Genomic DNA, 19,462 nt, shown 5'->3' with positions numbered 1-19,462 from the left:
ATGTATGAGAAATAGACAGAAGTTAAGGAAAGGAGATATTTAGAAGGTGTAAGATGGACATTTAGAAATATGTTCGTATTCAGTGTAAATAGAAAACAGGTACTGGGTGCAGTAGCTTGCATCTGTAATCTCAGCACTTTGGGAGGCTGAGGTTGGAGAATCACTTGAGCCCATGAGTTCAAGACTAGCCTGGGCAACATAGCACCCCATGTCTACAAAAAAAAAATTAAAAATGAGCTTCAAAATTAGCCAGGCGTGGTGGCACATGCCTGTAATCCCAGGCACTTGGGAGGCTGAGGCAGGAAAATCGCTTGAACCCAGGGGGCGGAGGTTGCGGTGAGCGGAGATCACGCCATTGCACTCCAGCCTGGGCAACAAGAGCGAAACTCCATCTAAAAAAAATAAAATAAAATAAAATTTAAAAATGAGCCAGGCTTGGTGGAGTACACTTTAGTTCCAGATGCTCTGGAGGCTGAGGCAGGAGAATTTCTTGAGCCCAGGAATTTGAGGTTACAGTCAGCCATGATCACACCATGGCACTCCAGCCTGGGCTACAGCAAGACCCCATCTAAAAATTAAAAATAAATGAAAAGAAAACTGTACATGTGATAGTATGGGCATTAGTCACTTGTTGAACATCTACTGTGTGCTTGGCACAGTCTCAGGGGCAGGGGACATGGTGGGGAGTGGGGGTATGTCATGTCCCTGCCCCCAGGAACTCTGAGTCCTGCTGAGCAGTCAGGTCCACAGCTAGCATAATGTAATGTGATTGGGCCTTCACCTAAAAATATCTCCTTCCCCTACCCACTCCATTTCTTCCTACATCCACCCCTGACCCAAACCCCATTCAGGGCATTCCAATCCAGCTCATGATTTTCAGCCACACAGCTTGGGGATGAAGCCATTTCAGGTTATGCACTTGATCCCAAAGAGCTGTTTGTGCTTCGCTCTCTAAGTGGCTCATAAGCAGAATTCACAGAACTGTTCTCATTAGAATCTTGTTCCCTTTAATAATCTAGTCTTCAGCCAGGCAGGGTAATGAATTGTTTTCGCATCTGGTTCTTGTTGCTTTGGGGACCACAGGAGAGGTGGTGGTCATGGCCCATCGCTTCAGGCCTGTGGCATCCCCACAGGATCCATGGGCATCAAGGTAAGTTTCAAAGCAAATGAAAGAGGCTTTTGCCAGGTGCCGTATAAGAAATCATTCCAGGGATGTGGTGTGGGCAGAAAAAGAAAAGCACCCACAGTAAATCAAGCAAATTGACAGAGGAAATAGAAAGGGGAATAAGGCTGGTGGAGGGAAATGGAGGGAGCACGCAGTCCTGCTGGTGAGTGGACACAGTTGTGCCCCCTTGAGACCAGAGAAACCTCCTGAGGGCAGAGGGCCTTGGAGACCAATGTGAATGACTGAGGCAGGTTGTATAGGATGTCCAAGAACCAAGGAGGAAGGAAGGGAAAGGGAGGTTTGGATGCAATAACCAGCATCAAATGGGGGAGCCTCCAGGTGATGGTCAAAGGCCAGAAGCTGAGTCTAAAATGCTGATGGGGGACAGCACCGAGAAGGTCACCCCTAGGGAGTTCCCAGACCCTAGGATGCCTTTCCCGTAAAATCCATCCAGGATTTCAGAGTGGTCTGAACGTGAAGTTTTATCCACATGTACCTCCAGCAAGGCCCTCACAGTTGGGAAGAGGGAAAGAGCAGGGAAACAGAAATGAGAAGACTTGGGGTTGAGTGCGTGGAACTGCCCCTCACCTGCTGTGAAGTGCGGAGGGGTCATTTCACCTCCCTGCACCTGTACTTCTCCCTCTGCACGATGGGGATTGTGACGTCTGTTCCCCTCTCTCAAGGTTGTTTGGGGCCTCCATTTGGATACAACACAAAGTACCTTAACAAGTACTTTGTAAGTGGTGAAACAATGAACATCTATAGGGATTCTGTTTCCCTCCTCCTCTTTCTCAATAGACAAGGTGGTTTTACAATGGCAGGAGGTGAGTTGAGCTTCCTTGGCAACTCCCAGTTTCTTAAAATTGCCAGAGTCCTCAAGCTTCAAGATCCTGTGAGATACTAAAGAACTTTTATTCCTTGTACCACCGTTTGTGGCATAAATTCTCAGAAACGTTTCTTCTAACGTAAACATACTCATTTCCTTCAAGGAAAGGAATCAAAACAATGGGGTCATTATGATTCTATCATCCTGTTGACAAAATCTGAGACTTGGCCTCTGTAAAGCACAGTGGTTAAGAGCACAGTTGCTGGAGGCAGGCTGCTTGAATCTGAATCCTGGCTTCACCACCTAATAGCTGTGTGACCTTGGGCATGTTACTTAACCTCTCTGAGTCTTGGCTCCTTGTCTGCAAAATGAGGAAACAATAGCATTGGCTTTCTAGGATTGTTGTAATGATTAAATGAGTTTACCCGTATGACTGTAGCTATAATTTAGACCAGCGCCTGGCTCATAGTAAGAGCTTGATGGATATATGATTCTATGACAATGATGATGATGATGAAGCTATATGATCTGATGATGATGATGATGATGATTCTGGTGATGGTGATGGTGATGGTAATGATGACCTGTGTGGTTTCCAGGGCAACTCTTCACACACAGAAACACACAGACGTGCGTGCACACACCCACACACACACATACTGTCTCATCAAAGCTAATCTTTTAATTAGAAATGAGAGAGCACTGGATGTGAACTTAAGAAACACAAGTCAATCACCGTGGGGCCCCACTGACTCACTTTATGTCACCAGCAGAATCCCTCAACCACTGAATGACTCACCTTCTCTCTCTCTCCCTTAAATGGGAAGGACAATGCTTGCCTACGCCGTCATGGTAGAAGAATAAGTGGGTTTATTTTGTCAGACAGCTTTGAACTTGTTGGATGAAAGGAGCTATTTAAGTACAAAGGAGGTGAGGGCAGCTGGGTCAGTACTAAATTAAGACTAATCGAGATGGCTCTTCATTATTGAGAGCTTCTCTTGGGTAGGTGCCCAAGGGGTATGTCACATGTGCCAAAACAGTTTTACCACTTGAGAAAAAGAACAGAGGAGGGGAGGGTGTGGCAGCCTCTGACCCTTCTTGGGCTTCCTATGCTGGAAATTCCAATGTCTCAAGCAGATCAGTCCTATGTACATGGGCAGTGACCAACAAGTAGGACGCTGGGCTTGAGAGCAGTTGGAGGCAGAGCAACAAGATTCTCACTTAAGCTCCCTCCAGCCTTGGGGCTCGGGACTGTGGTCACTCCAGCACCACAGCTCTGTATCAGGAAGACCTGGATTAAACCAGAACCAGCTGTACTTGTAAATTTTTCAGCAAACTACAGTGATTCAGAGAATTCACAGAGCAGAAAGGGAAGAGCAAAACCAGCTCCTAGAGTAGGTTTGGTGGTTCCACTTCAGTGCCTGTGGCTTCACTGATCAGTAAGACTTAGCAGGGACGTACAGAGTTGGGGGGGCTAGAAGACCTCCTACAGCCATCTCAACCAGCCCCATCAGTTCCCTAAGTGTTCCCCTCAACATCCCCATCAGTGATTCTGAAGCCTCTGCTTGTCTCCAAGGACGGGGAACTCATTGCTTCTCTTCTCTGGCCAGCTGTGATGCTGAATTCTGGGGATGTGCTGATTCTCAGCCATGGCTATCAAAATATGGAGCTTTTGATTCATGTTCTACCGTCTGCAAATTCCAAGCTGGACAGTTGCCAGAAGGACTCACCAATGGGGGTTACTGGGGAGATTGGATGGGTCAGCTTGTTTGGGTCTTTCTAGGCTGATAGAAATAACCATCAAGTAACATGTTCAGAGTTTTGCAATGTAAAAGAGAAAGGCTCTATTCTGATCTGATGGTATGAGGGATTCCTCACTGGAGGACATATCAGGAGGGCAAGGCCTGCCCTTTCTGTAGAGGGTCTGGCTAGTCAAGGGCTCATTCCTCAAATAAACTTCCTAACCCAGTGTTTCTCAAACTTGAACCAACATCAGAATCACCTGCAAGTCATGCTAAAGCAGACTGCTGGTTCAGAAAGTCAGGGGTGGTGCTCAAGAATGTGCATGTCTAGCAAGTTCTCAGGTAATGCCAGTGCTACCAGCTGGTGGACCACGCTTTAAGAACCACTGTCCTAAACCTTCTCATGTTTAATTTGTTTCCCCCTCAAAGCTTCCAAAGAACAGGCTTTGGATCTGGTTCAAAGAGACTGGGTTTCAAGTCTTGACTCAGCCACGAGCTGAGAATAATAACAGCTGCTGCTTCTTTGCAGAGCTGATGTGGTGCCCTGCGACACAATGTCAGCGAAGCCCCAGCCAGTGCCTTCCTCATAATGGGCATGTCATCCTAAAAGCTCAATTTAAGTAACCTGTTCTGGGGCTTCTGGTTCATGTTCTATTGTCTACAAATTCCAAGCCAGACAGCTGCCAGGACTCACCAGTGGAGCTTACTGGGAAGCTTGGATGGGTCAGGTTGTTTGGGCCTTTCTAGACTGATAGCAATTACCATCACTTAATGTTTTCAGTTTTGCAACCGTCTGTAGTGCCACAGACTTCAGCTCTTCCTTTACACAAGGACCAGGTGGCTTATCCAGATAAAAGGGAGTTTTACTTATCATCTATATTTTAAAAGCTCTATCTGTAAATCTGTCTCCAAATACACTTGGTGAGGTCCAAGGTTGGGTATCTCTCCTCTGTGCCACTTTGCCGCAGTTCCATTTTTAACTCTAGCCTTCACTGGCTTTGCCATCTCCCAGGACCACCCTGGTGAGCCAGCCACAACCCCCATCTACAGAAGCATGTGGCTCAAGGAGTTCCCAGCAAGGCTGTCAGCATGGGATGGAGATGCTGAGGCCAGACTGCACTGGGCTCATTCTGCTGCAGAAGCGAAGTTTAATAGCAAAATAAAAACAAGGGTGCCTGCCCCATCTCAGAGAAATCAGGAGGCAACAGAAGAGAGAAAATGGAGCACTCGAGACACCTTGAGGGGAAGAAACAAATCCAGCCATAGGGGTTGAGCTGCTGGACTCAAACACCTATCCACAGAGTGGCACTGTCTGTCTTCAGTCTCCTGCCTGGCTAGTCAGGGAGGCAAGGCCCAGGTAGCAGGCCTGCAGAGCAGAGCCTAACGAGCTGAAGACACCTCCCCTTTCCCAGCACCTCGGGCTGAGGAGTGTGTCAGTATCCAGTTGATGAGCAGGGCCCATGGGTGGCCCAGGAGCAGGGGGCACAGGCTGCAGGGGCTGGACTAGGAGTGCTGAAGGCTGGGGTCGCGCACGGGTTGCAGGGAAATCTGCATAGAGAAAAAAGGTGTTTGAAACATTGGCATGAGAAGTATGTGAAAGACAAAAGTATATTATAGACACTTTAGAATTAAAGTGTGAGGGCTGGGCGTGGTGGCTCACGCCTGTAATCCCAGCACTTTGGGAGGCCGAGGCGGGTGGATCACGAGGTCAGGAGATCGAGACCATCCTGGCTAACACGGTGAAACCCCGTCTCTACTAAAAATACAAAAAATTAGCCGGGCGTGGTAGCGGGCGCCTGTAGTCCCAGCTACTTGGGAGGCTGAGGCAGGAGAATGGCGTGAACCCGGGAGGCGGAGCTTGCAGTAAGCCAAGATTGCGCTACTGCACTCCAGCCTGGCGACAGAGCGAGACTCTGTCTCAAAAAAAAAAAAAGTGCGAAAGAGGACTTTAGACCTTAGAGGTCCCTCTAAGCCTGAAAGGGGCAATGACGTGCCCATAGTCCACAGTGGAGCTGGGGCCAGAACTCAGTGTATCTGTGTGCCAGGCCAGGGTCACGTCCCATATGGAAGGAACACAGCAGAGAGAAAGGCAGAAAGGCCAGAGGAACAAGAATGGCCCAGATGTCAGCCACTGATTCCATTTAAACACAGCCCCTCATAGTGTTCCTTAGTGCTTAAAGGGGTATATCAGTCCTCTGACCCTTTTCACAGGGCTACTATGGAACTAAAATGAAAGAGTCAGTGCACATGCCCTTAGCAATACTTTAAATGCTATGAGCACAAAGAATACTCGTTATTGGAATACTTCTCCTGGAGAGAATTTAGCAAAACCTGAATGTGCTGGGCATTCAGTATTTTAGCCCTCTATGGGAGTAGCCAGCAACTGGGAGCACAACGTGGTCAGCAAAACAAATGCCATGACCTGAAAACTCCCATACACCCTCATCTACGTCTAGGCAGGCATTAGCTCACCAGGCCTAGTGGTAGCAAGTTTGTCTCCAAAGATGGGACCTGCAATGCCACCCCCACCTGGCCTCCAGAGCTCCTTTTAGGTCATTCCCAAGAGAAGTTATCTGGTTTGCAGGCAGTGATGACATAGACAACAACAGGGTGCGTACTTGCAGTCCTCGCTCTCCAGCAGGCTCCGGTACGTGTTGATCTCGCCCTCCAGCCGGGCCCGGACGTCCAGCAGCACCTGGTACTCCTGGTTCTGCCGCTCCAGGTCAGCCCGGATCTCAGACAGCTGTTCCTCCACATTGTTGATGAGGCTCTGCATCTGGGCCAGCTCTGTGCCATAGCGGTCCTCGGCTTCACACAGGGAGTTCTGTAGACAGTCCTTCTATAATATCAAAGAAAGGAGGAAGCAAGTTAAAAATCATGGATCTCCAACCTCTTAAGATTGTGACACCCCAAGACATTGCCAGGTCCAGAGAGCAATCTAACTCCCTTTAGCTGTCTTCAGCCAGAATAACTAACACTCTTCATGGTAGACCTTTAAGATCAGAGCCCTCTGACCTGAGTTAATGTTGATTCACTCAGCATCCACATCTACAGGGAAGTGCTTCCAAAAGAGTTGAAACCAAGGTTTAAGCTGAGTCCGTGATTGGTATTTGAGGCCTGTACTGACCCCAGAGAGCTACTCCTGGGTAGTGGGAGCCACACTGGGTCTCCCATGCGTGCAGAGGGACTCACCAGCGTGTGCTGAGCCTGAAGCTCCACCTCCAGGGCGTTTACCGAGCGTCTCAACTCCAGGATCTCTGACTGGCAGCACTGCAGCTCCTCGGAGCAGGACATGGCCTGCAGGCTGATGCCTTCAGACTGGAGCACAGATAGACACGGTCACCTGCCTGCCCAGATGGAGGCCAATCCCCGCTGCTTAGCAGTCCCCCTCACCTGGGCTTGGAACCACTGCTCCACATCCTGGCGATTGGTCTCCACCATGGCCTCGTACTGGCCTCGCATCTCCCCCAGAACCCTACTCAGGTCAATGGTGGGCTCAATGTCCAGCTCGATCCGGAGCTTGTCTCCCAGCTGACCCCTCAGAGTGCGGGCTTCCTATAGGCATCAGAGGAGTATGACCCGCCTGCAGGGCCCCCAACTGCCCTTCGCCCAAACTCTCAACTCCCACTTTCCATCCTCCCCAGTAATTTCCCTGTGCTCCTCTGAAGATAAACCACTGCCTTCACCAGCCCAGCAGCTTCCAGAAGGTGTGGATGAGAAGCAATCTCCCACCAAAAGCCAGAGCTCACCTGCAAAGCTTCAATCTCAAGCAGAAGGAAGCCTCCGTTTTTCTCCCCCAGATGAGCCTGAATTCACCTCCAGAAAGTCTCAATGCATCACGGCAAGGGTCACACACCTGCTCATGGTTCTTCTTGAGGCAAAGCAGCTCTTCCTTCAGGGACTCCAGCTGGGCCTCCAGGTCACACTTGGCGAGGGTGAGGTTGTCCAGCACCCTGCGCAGGCCACAGATGTCAGCCTCCACCAGCTGGTGCAGCGAGCGCTCTGTCTCATACCTGTAACAGGGAAAGTGCAGGAGTTACATTTAGAGAGCAGGAAGGGGCACCAGGACATGACTCCCAGCTTGCAGCTGTAAGTCCACTGGCCTGCCCTTTGCCATCTAATTGTGAGTTGGCTTATCCTGTGTAGTGTGCTCAAAGCCCAGAAAGCCACAGGATGTTCCTCACTCAGTCAATACTAAGCACCTGAGATGAACCAAGGGGAGCAGCTGGTACTGAGGATACTGTGATGGACACACAGCCAGCACCTGCCTTTACAGACAATGGCCCAAAAGGGAGGTGGCAAAGTAACCAGGCATTTGCAACATGGTGCAATCACTGCAGACCCCTCTCTACAAGCCCCATACCCAAAGGGACCCTGGATTCTCTCTTAGAGTAAAAGCCACATTGCCAGCATAAGAGGAAGGAAATGGCTTTCTTTAGCTCTAGAAGAGTGAGACTTGAACACTGCCCTGAAGAAAGAAGATAAAACACAATGCCCTTTCCAGCACCCAGGGTAGACCCTCCTTAGGTGGTGTCAACCCTTTGACTTTCACATGTTTTCGCCTTAGGCTATGGAGCATGATTTCTGCTATGAATTATGAGCACTCACAAATTAATCAAGCTGCAGCACAGAAACATATCCTTATTAAGGCAACAGTTTCACAGGAAATTGCTTCGAGAAAGGAAAATTTGGTACGAAATTTAAGGCCAAGTCCCAGCTCTGCCACTCAGTACCCACATGGCTTCTGGCAAGTCACACCAGCACCCCAAGCCTCAGGGTCCCCACCTGTGGAGGAGATGCTATCCCTGCCCGCCTGCTTCACAAGTTGCTTACCAGGTGGCTGACGCATTCTAGCACATGTTGTAAACTGTTAATGCAAAACCACTGGAGAGCGGATAGTTTTTCAGGATCTTGAGCTTAATGCCCTTTGTTTTCTCCTGCTGTAATTACTGGTTTGGGGTCTGGGTCAATGACTTCTGATGCCAAATGAGACAGAAGCAGCCAACTCGGCATTGTCCCATCCCCATCCAACCCCAACTCTCACTTGGCTCCTTCCCATCCCCGTCCAACCCCAACTCACTTGGTCCTGAAGTCATCCGCAGCCAATTTGGCATTGTCTATTTGCACAACCAGCCTATTGTTCTCCGATTTGGTGCACAGAATCTGGGATAAGAAAGTAGGCTCAGTAAGTGACTTACTGATCCCAGTGACACCTATAGCCTCAGGTGAGAGGAAGTTTTTTTGGCTAAAGTTGAACCTACAGCATCCGCCTGAACAACACAAACTCCCAAACATGCAAGAGATGCTTTTGTGGTATGGGAAGGAAGATGTGCAAGAGACTTCTTGGAAAAGGATGAAGACAGAGTCAAAGGAACCAGGAGATGGAAGACAGTAGCAAACTGAACATATAACAAAGGCTTGCTTTCATTTTGCCAGATATGATGCTTAGCCCAATATAAATAAGAAGATCTGGCCGGACGCAGTGGCTCATGCCTGTAATCCCAGCACTTTGGGAGGCCAAGGCAGGTGGATCACCTGAGGTCAAGAGTTCAAGACCAGCCTGGCCAACATGGTAAAACACTGTCTCTACTAAAAATATAAAAGTTAGCCAGGAGTGGTGGTGCACACTTGTAATCCCAGCTACTCAGGAAGCTGAGACATGAGAATCACTTGAACCTGGGAGGCAGAGGTTGCAGTGAGCTGAGATCGCACCACTGCACTCCAGCCTGGGTGACAGAGCAAGACTTTGTCTCAAAAAAAAAAAAAAAAAATCTGGAATCTAGGCCACAGAACAGTGGACTGGCTATGAATGTTTTAGATAAAGTAGGATCTGTTCTAAAGAAGATCTTTCCTCTGGTTGTCCAACCTCCCCACAGGTCTTCTCTGAATCTAGCCAGGTTTCTGTAACCCCTATTTTGACATTCCTTGTCTTCTTGTCTCCAAAACTAAGATGTAGGCTCTTCAGAAGCTTTAACTGGATAATCAAAGGTGACAATAGATATGCATAAGAGGTTGATGCTGTTGTGTGGATAGACAGTGCCTTGGTAAGGATGTTAGCAAATATTCCTTTTGCCCTGTTTACTGCACCAGAAGTTTCAGTATACTGCAACTTTCATAAACTCAGCACGGTTTTTGCATGGTTTTCATGCAAATAGCATGATTTTTGTGACTACGATTTAGGAATTTTGTGTGCTGAAGTTAAGTAAGCATGAACCAGAATCCTGGAACGATAAATTCTATATCTCATCCTTTACAAATTCCCATTCACCTTCACTCAAGAGATTCTCTTCCCACATTAAAAAAAAAAAAAATCCACTGCTAACCCAGGGTCAGTAATCTTTTTTTGTAAAGGGTCGGATAGTAAATATTTTAGGCTTTGCAGAGCATACACTCTCCATTACAATGACTGAACTCTGCTACTGTAGTATAAAAGCAGCTGCAAACAATATACAAATGCATGAGCATGGCCATGAACCAATAAAACTTTATTTGCAAAAGCAGGTGGTGGGCCGGATTTGGCCAACAGGCAGTAAGTAGATTCCTGACCCCTGATCTGGTGCACCACAAACCTCACCTTCTGCTGGAGCTCCTGGATGGTGCAGAAGTAGGACTGGTAGTTCGGGCACATGCTGGACTCGTGGCACTTGCTCCTCTCGCGGAGTTTGGTCTCCAGTTCTGCATTGTCCCGCTCCAGCTGGCGCACCTTCTCCAGGTAGTTGGCCAGGCGGTCGTTCAGGAACTGCATGGTCTCCTTCTCGTTGCCGTTCAGGGTGTTTTCACCATAGGCCCCACAGATTCCGATGTTGCCAGGAATGTGGCAGGTCCCTGGCAAGGGACAAGCGGTGTGGCAGGTTGGGGGCAGACAGAGGCTGGGGCGGCCCAGGGGAGTCGACCCCACACGGACTCGGTTGGCATGTGCCACATTAGCCAAGAGGCACAGAGAGGCAGCGTTGGCCTCTGAAACCTGCCCGCTGAGGAGGGAGCTGCAATGGTCAGAAGTCATGGTGCTAAAAGGCAAGATCCTGCTTTGCCCACAGTTGGATCTGCTTGAAACCAAAATCTTCCTTCTCCTGTAGACCTTATATAAGCCTTAGTGGGTGTTGGTGCAAGAAAACTAGCATATTCCCTCATTAATATTTATGTCAATTGTTATACAATCACTCTATTAGTCAGTGGTTTTTGTTTCCTATAAAGAGTTAATAAGCTCATGAAAGAAGCCCTAACCTCTTTCTTCCCATCACTGCAGGGTCCTGGAAAACAGAGAAAACAAGGTCTTCTTCAAGCAGCCCACTTTCTGTGGCTATGAAATCTTTCCCCTTCTGTCAGCTTATGTCTATGAAATAATCAAGAACTAAAGACTCCTAAAATTTCCTGCAAGTCTCTCTCACTCCCCATTCTTTTCCTACCTCTGAATGTTCCCACTGCAGCAAAACCTAAAATATTAGTCAATCAGGCACATTGAAGAAAGGGAAAAATCATGATTTGCTTGTTTTGATAGATATTTGTAGAATGCCCAGTGCAAAACAAACACATCTAGGCTGTCTTGTAAGAAGGAGATTTTAGATTCTAATAAGAGAGATAAGAAAGTAAATGATCTTGATATTATGAAGACAGTAAAAGGAGGTATTTTTTTAAAAAAGAAAGCTGCAAAGATTTCGAGGTGGAAGAGAGCTCACTGAGAGACCTGAAAAAGACTTCATGGAGTAGGGGATTTTCCAAATATGTTTTGAATGATATTTTTTATAAAGGGTTGGGGAGTGAGTTTCTCTCATAGAGAACAAAATAAACACAATCAAACATTTGGAAAATGGAAAATAGTCTGGTTGTGTTAGTATTTATAATGGAGACATTATCCCCAAGCCCTGGAAAGTTGCATTGACTCCAGGTTGTGAAAAGCCTTGAATACCAGGACCATGGTCTTGAGGTAAAGGTGAGTGAAAGGTAGGGATCTGCCTTGGAAGACGACTTTCAAGTATAAGGAAAAATAAATAGCCAGGTTCCTTTTGAAGGAAAGTAACAGAAAAATGGTGGAAAGTTCCTTTATACAAATTATTAGAAAACTGAAAATGAAACCTAAGTTCCAAATTGATCTTGGTGTTTGAAAACTAGCACACTTTTTAATACTCCTTGGGTTAAATAAGAAATCAAATTTAAAAATTTTTAAGTATTTTGAACTGAATTAAAATCAATACACAACCTATAAAACAGATGTTGGCAATTAAGACTTTCCCTGTGCATAGGTGAAACAGATAAGCGTTTTGGGAGTGAGAAAAAAACAGCTCATAATAAAACTGATGGTTTGCAATTTTCAGAAAATAAAATTATGCTTCTGTGTACTGGAGTCTGCAGGCTAATTAAGGCAGGCAGTGATTAACACTTTATGGTGTCTGTTCTCAGGGCCTCACCCACCTTCCCAGGCATCTTTCCTTTCTATTGACCCTTTCACCAGACTGAGTCCCTCATCACCCTTGTTTACAGAAGATACATACTCAAGATCTTTGATCTTTCATCTTTTGAAATATTTTTGCATTTCTTTGAAATGCATCTACCTTGATTATCCATTGCTTGGGAGACTCTAGAACAAAATTTAAATTTCCTTAATCTTCAGACACACTCAGAGCATCAGAAGCTTTATGGCCTCCCCTGTTTCTAAAACAAATAAGCCAGTGGCCATTTGTTCAATAAACCCTGGAAAAGGGCAGCTAGCCAGCTTCCAGTCTATGCTAACAAAGATGTTAATTTGACCCCATTCCTAAGATGAATGAATTCACCACGAGGGCCCTTGAAGCAGCAAGTGTGTGTTTCAGCTGGCCTTACAACATAGCATCTCCAGGACGAAAGGGACTTCAGGGTCCTCTAGTCTAGTACCCATTTGCATTAAATCCCTTTGATGACCTTCCTCCAACTAGTCATGCAGTCCGCCATTTTCCAGGAGAGCTCACACCATCAGTTCCTGTGGCTTACAAACAGCTTCCCAGTCTTTGTGCAAGACACTGGTATCCAGAAAATGAATAGCAGCTAGCTCAGCCTTAAGGCACTCACATTATAGAGAATTTTTAGAAAGTCTTCACAAATCTACCTTCGTGTTACCTCTCCCTATAGCTTTTGTTGGGTCATTCATTCATTCATTCATTCAACAAATAGCTATGAAGTACCCACTCTGTGCCAACCAGGGACTGAGCTGGAGGCTGGTAATACATTGGCAAGTAAGTCAGAGAGTTGGCCCTTTAGTTCATTTACTCTCCAGTTCTCCCCATGGTGTCCCATACAGGATAAATCTAATCATTCTGCCGTATTCTCAGCTCTTCGTGGTAGATGTGAGATTTCTCACTCCTGGTTCTGCATTCAGCATGGTTCAAAGTCCCCTTGCCATCCCAGGAATGTTTCTCTGGACATGCTCCATGATATAACAGTTCCTATCACTCTTAAGTGGGGGCTGTACAGTGGGATTTCTGATTAGTTTAGATTGAAAGGCTGCCAGTAGATGGCCAGAAAACCTTCTTGCCCAGGACTTTTGTGTAAACCATGCTGGAGCCACTGGCTGTTCAGCCGTGACAACCAGCCAGCCACCAGTTGGTCCCATATACAGTCAATGAGACCCATGGGGACCCTTTTCTGTAACTCTATATACAGATGTGGGTGATATTCTCCAAGGCATGGCTTGCCTTGTCTTGATGACTTACTCTAAATGTCTGATATTCCTGAACTCCTGTCATACCAAAGCCCTTCTCAAGGGGATGGGGGATGCAGAGATGAAAAGGAGAAATTTCCACCCTCAAAAAGCTGAGAGCAGTAAAAGAAGTCACGTAACTCTGTGGAGGAAAAAGTGACTGGGCCTTAGAGATATAGAGGGGCCATCAAAGAGACTTTGTCTGGAACTTAAGATTGGGAAGACTTGGATGGGCAGGAAAGAGGGGAGACAGTTTTACAGGAAAAGAGGATGAACAGGCCAGGCGCAGTGGCTCACGCCTGTAATTCTAGCACTTTGGGAAGCCGAGGCAAGTGGATCACGAGATCAAGAGATCGAGACCATCCTGGCCAACATGGTGAAACCCCATCTCTGCTAAAAATACAAAAATTAGCTGGGTGTGGTGGCACACGCCTGTAGTCCCAGATACTTGGGAGGTTGAGGCAGGAGAATTGCTTGAAGCCGGGAGGTGGAGGTCGCAGTGAGCTGAGATCACACCATTGCACTCCAGACTGGGTGACAAAAAAAAGAAGATAAACACAAGAAAACACTCAGAAGCAGAAGTGGGCTCAAGAGAACTAGGTACAACTTCAGAAATGCAACAGCCAACAACAGGCCTGTCCCAAGTACTGGACCCCCAAAGAAATGAGTTTGAGTGACACAAAACATCAACCCAAAGAGCCAAATTGCATTTCTAAAGCCGTAAGACTGAAGTTTGTACTCCTCTATGCTAAAAATATTGTCTGCTTCTATTTTCATAACATCTCCTCCAGCGGTTGTCAAACTTTAACCAGCATCAGAGTCACCCAGAAGGCTTGCAAAAAATGCAGATTTTCTGGCCCCACGCCACAGTTTCTGATTCAAGCGGTCTGGGGTCAGGCCAGGGAGTCTGCATTTCTAACAAGTTCCCACGTGACACTGATGCTGCTGGTCTGGGGACCACCCTTGGAAGACAGAACCACTGCTCCATAGAAATAGACAAGTTTTGTGGTGAATTCATCCTGGGTAAATGAAACACAAGGTCACAAAACAGGATTTGATGAATTCAAGAAGAGCCAGTGCTTGGATAACTGTACTTCAAATCAGTTAGCATGCAGTTTTCTCCAACGTAATAAGCAAGTTCTGTTTGTTTTCCTAGTTCACTCTTCTTTGCTGAGGTTTGTTTTAGGAGGATATCTAGGATGAAGGAGAGAGGACAGACAAGAAGGAAAATATGCACACTGTGTTGCTTATGTCTGCGGGGAAGAGGCCAGTCCACGTGAAAAACAATGTCTGTAAAGGACAGATAAAGGTCACATGAAGTAATATTTATTGACATCTATTATGTGCAGGGAACGAAGCTTGGCACTCGGTATACAATATTTTACTTAATTCTCTCTCACACACTCACAAATCTATATACCCAAATTAGATAGACACCTACTATGTGCCACCTACCATGTTATTATTTGACCACCTACTATGTGCCACCAAGTATTATACCATATGCTTCCCATATAGTTGTGTCTTTTCATCCTTATAACCACACTACAAAGCAGTTACAAGTATCCCACTGTAGAGTAAAGAAAACAAAGCTCAGAGCAGTTAGGGATGTTGTCCGAACTCACCACGTTGGAATGAAAGTATGGGCCTTGAAATGTCAGCCCAGGTCTGCCTGACCCTGAAGCCCAAGTTCTTTCTGCTCTGCCCAGTGACCCAGAAAGGGCCAGATAGTGGAGTCTGGACTGAACATCAGGCCAACACTCCTAGATGCCAGCCGTCCAACTGGATTTATTCAACAAATAGCTGTGAAGTTCCTGCTCTGGGTCACACAACTTGCCTGAAGAGCTAGAAACAGAACAGAGTCCTCTGGAGGTTTTTGAGCAGACAGAAGACAGAATCAAAGGAGAAATTTTAGAAAATTAATCCAGTGCCTGTCAACCTAAAATAATCAAAAGGCTCAGGATCTGGTTAAAAGAGTTTTTTCAAGCATGGCATGTGAGAGCCGTCTTCTAGGGATGCATGAACACCGAAGAATGGCAATCAGTACTCCCAGTGCAGGGGGAAAATGAAGATCATTTATATAGACAAAAATAGAGGTGCTGAACAGAATTACGACGTTTTCCATACAAAGGCTAATGTACAGATGTAAGATCTGATTGACTGCTATTGATTACACTCTCATGGAGTTGCTTAACATTCTATTGTAAAAAGGTAGCAGTCACAAGGGCCTCCTTCTCCAATGTCATTTACTCTAGGTTTGAATATAGACAAGGGAGTCTTGGTTACCATGCAACATGTCAACACCCAAGTCAGGAAGCAACAGTCTTTGCAGGAGAGAAGAAAAACAGCTATATGGCATGACCCAGTTTCCAAGGCTTGATTTTTCACTTTGGCGTAATAAATTTAGAAAGCCCTGACATTTCATTTTCTCTTTTTGTTTGTTTTGTTGTTGTTGTTGTTTTAGATGGAGTCTCACTCTGTCGCCCAGGCTGGAGTGCAGTGGTGTGATCTCGGCTCACTACAACCTCCGCCTCCCGGGTTCAAGCGATTCTCCTGCCTCAGCCTCCGGCATAGTTGGGATTACAGGCACATGCCACCATGCTCGGCTAATTTTGTATTTTTAGTAGAGACGAGGTGTCACCATGTTGGTCAGGCTGGTCTCGAACTCCTGGCCTCAGGTGATCCACCCGCCTCGGCCTCCCAAAGTGCTAGGATTACACGCGCCCGGCCCCATTTTCTTTTTACATGCCCAGTGTGCACCCTGGAGTGGGAACACTCCATCTCCATTTTGTATGCTCTCTAGCATGTAATACAGTGCCTTGTACATAATATTTACTCAATAAATAGAACACAAAAGAGCGAAGGGCTGGTGGTGTGTTCAGAACAAACCTGGCACAGAAGAGGGCAGGAGGAGGCTCTTACAAGAATCCAGGCAGGATGTGATGGAACCCAAAACCAGCCACCAGCAGTGCTGATGTAAAGGAAGGCACAGAGGACATAAATGCTGCAAAAGGACTCTACAAGACAGGGCGAATTACTGTATATGGGATCAAAGGAGAAAGTGAAACCAAAAGTGGCCCCAAGGTCATCCCCAAGTTCCTAGGACAATTGTGTGCTTCAAGGGAGCTGAGAAGTCAAAGGAAAGAGCTGGCTAGAGCGGGAGAAGCTGCATTCAAGTTTGGAGAGGATGAGTGTGAAATATAGCTACCTGGGACTGGCCACTATCGGGGTCAGAGGCAAAGGCCTGGGGCCAGGGCAGAGCAGCCTGGGACACTGAGAAACCCTCCTCCTCAGATGCTAAAACGCATTACACCTGGCAGGCAGGTAAAACAGGTAAGCTTAGCCCAGGGGCTCATACTTGAATAGGAACAGTGATTCTAACTGGGAGAGTCTGTGTATCACCCCCAAGCCCCAGCGGAGAGGTGATGTTTGGAATCTCTAAAACAGATGGCAGGGAAGCTATTTTAGTTAGAGGAAGTGTCATTTGAAAACAAGCATAACCTGTATTCGAAATGAGCTGTCTTTTAGTCATGATACGAGTTTGGTATTTACATTTTTGAAAGTTAAAACATTACGTGAGAAGGCAAGGTATCTTTATATTCATTAAGTGGGAAGTCATGGTTATGAAACACTGAATTAGGTAGACAAAAGATAAATTAAAAATGGTTCACCAAGCTGAGCTCATGAAGATTATAAGTGGCCGTGAGAACAGATGAAATTGATTTGGTTCTTGGTCAGGAAGACAAAGAGAAGATGCTGGGGGGAAGGAGGGGAGAGTGGGGCACACACCATCAGCCTTAGGTATCACATATCATCATCTACAAAACAACTATCCAAATAAAAAATGCTCCTGTTCAGGAAAGTCCAGAAATTCACTTCAATCTTCTTGGCTTCCCAGTGTAGACAGTGGTGGGAGCAGCAGTGGGCCCTTCCCCAGAGCTCTCTCGGTGACTGCAGTGTCCACCCCAGCAGCCTGTAGCTGTTTACCCTTTCTCCTTTCCACTTCGATGGAATTTGTGAGAAACGGCATTTGGTGTCAAACAATACATAAGTGCATGGGCCTCATGAGCTGCAACTGGTGTTACCACGCGAAGGCTGGGAAGAAATATCACACATCAGCCCACAGGCAGTGCAGAATTGGCGAACTGAAGAGGGACCGGCTAAGCACTAGGTGCCTCAGAACCAGATGTGGCCCCCAGCCAAAGGAGCAGAAGCCTCGGGAGAAGGAAAATAAGAGACACCTGGTTGCAATTATTGTGGCCAAAGCAAAGCCTATTGTGCCACATTCAGGACTATATCGATCCACTCGGTGAGAGTATGTGAGGCAGAGAGGCCAGGGACAGGCACAGAATGTCCAGGCGGGGAATCACTTGCAAGAAAAGATGTCTGGGGTTTGGTACCAGAGGGAGCCCTAAGCTCTCAGGCTAGGATAACGAATGTGAGTAAAACCCCGGGGTCCAGATGTCCTGACCGTGCTGGTTACCCACCTGCCAGCCTCTAGCCTTCATTTTCTATGTACCTGAGTGGCACCTCCTGCCACACCTAGCCATGGGACCTCATAGGTAGAGCTTGTTAAGGGTGCGACCTGGCCCAGAAAGGTGGGGACAGGTCGGATCTCCACAACCCCATCACACTGAGGGTCAGGGAGGTCACGGCCACTTCTTAAAACATGACTCTTGTAGGTTCCTCACTAGAAGAGCCCACAGGAGCCCACCAAACAGTCTCGTCCTCTGACGGCCCAATGAATGCTTTTTTTGGATTCAGTTAGGCTACTTGGAGTGAGAAACAGGCCTAATGACAACAGAAGATGGCTTTTATTACTGCGTGTACATGAACAAGGAGTATGGCCAAACTTCCCAGCCACCAATGTAGAAATCTAGGGCCCCGATGCTCAGAATGGGTTCTGCTACTACCTCTTCAGCTCCTTTTTCTCTCTGAGAGGAAGAGACTGTACCTACTGGTTCCTAGGGAGCCCCAATAAACCAACATCCACTGAACACCTTCTAGATGCCAGGAACATTAGATGCATTACCCCTCAACCACAGTGAGAGGGAAGTACAACTATCCTACTTCCACAAACAAGGAATAGGTCTCAAGAGAATGCAGTGACCTGGCCAACTTCACTCAGCAAGGTGGGTTCAAATCCCACTTCAGAGTCGCCAAGGTGGGATTTGAACCCAAGTTTCCCTGACCCTAGAGAAGATCCACCTCCCCCACACTATGCCACCATGAAGAAGGACCAGTTGTTCATTGCTCTTTGCACCAGGGCACATGGACAAGCTGAGACCCAAGAGTTTCATTCTTCTGGACACACTTGGTGCTTGCCATAAACTGACTAGCATGGCGTGGGAGGCAGCAGCCTCTCCAGGCTACTCCTCCACCTGCTTATAACCGCGTCTGGCTGTGAACCACCTTGGCCAGTGCCAGAGCCACATCCAAGAGGAAGGCAGGGACTTGGAGTGCTCTGATGGCAGCAGCAGCCCTCACTGCCAGCACCTCCAAGACAGCAGCAGAATAGACAGCAGAAACATCAGTGGCAGCATCTCTCTAGAGAAAACTAAAGCCTAGAAGTGACCCAGGACCAAGATCCCAGTCTCCAGTGCCCAATCTGGGCCTCTGCATTTGGGAGAGTGGGAGAGAATTCCATGGCTCTGTGAAAGGGGCCAACTGGAGTGAGCGGAAAAACTTGGCAACTTGGCTCAGGCAATTCTCAACATGACCTTCCTTTGACGAGATTAGAATGCTAAATGATGTGATTTTGCTCTTGGACAAAATACCAAGAGGCTGAAGATGCCAAAAGCATGGTAGGGACATGTTAGCTCTGAGCTGTTCTGAAAGAATTCAAACTTGGCAACTGGCATCACTTCCTTCCACCAGTCTATAGGGATCCCTGGGAAAGGTGAATACACATCCAATGTCAGGAGAGGACCTTCATCCAGAGGCCCCAGACCACCCCAGGGAGCTCCTGGAAGCAAGATGTCAGAGCCAGTGAGGACACAGGACCTGACGACAAGTACTCTCCAACATCTCACATACAACTAACACCGGGGGGACAGCAT

At 47.1% G+C, this 19,462-nt stretch overlaps 1 protein-coding gene and 1 long non-coding RNA gene across 2 annotated transcripts; one reads left to right on the top strand and one right to left on the bottom strand.

The window, feature by feature from the left end:
- Positions 1 to 1,057: 1,057 nt before the first annotated feature.
- LOC115833602 lies at positions 1,058 to 11,543 on the top strand. Its single transcript, XR_004028984.1, has 3 exons — positions 1,058 to 1,150; positions 7,378 to 9,273; positions 11,374 to 11,543. It is a non-coding gene; the product is annotated as an uncharacterized LOC115833602 (long non-coding RNA).
- On the bottom strand, positions 5,167 to 10,736 carry LOC100584684 (keratin, type I cuticular Ha7-like). Its single transcript, XM_003279509.3, has 7 exons — positions 10,308 to 10,736; positions 8,814 to 8,896; positions 7,590 to 7,746; positions 7,127 to 7,288; positions 6,926 to 7,051; positions 6,352 to 6,572; positions 5,167 to 5,281 (listed from the first exon to the last, which is right to left on the bottom strand). Exons 1-7 carry the CDS (start codon positions 10,734 to 10,736, stop codon positions 5,167 to 5,169), a joined length of 1,293 nt encoding a protein of 430 aa, XP_003279557.2.
- Positions 11,544 to 19,462: the final 7,919 nt, after the last annotated feature.

The sequence above is a fragment of the Nomascus leucogenys genome, unplaced genomic scaffold (assembly GCF_006542625.1).
Source record: "Nomascus leucogenys isolate Asia unplaced genomic scaffold, Asia_NLE_v1 Super-Scaffold_285, whole genome shotgun sequence".
NCBI lineage: Eukaryota > Metazoa > Chordata > Mammalia > Primates > Hylobatidae > Nomascus > Nomascus leucogenys.
Note: the sequence above shows the minus strand (reverse complement) of the source record. Positions and strands in the feature narration are given on the sequence as shown.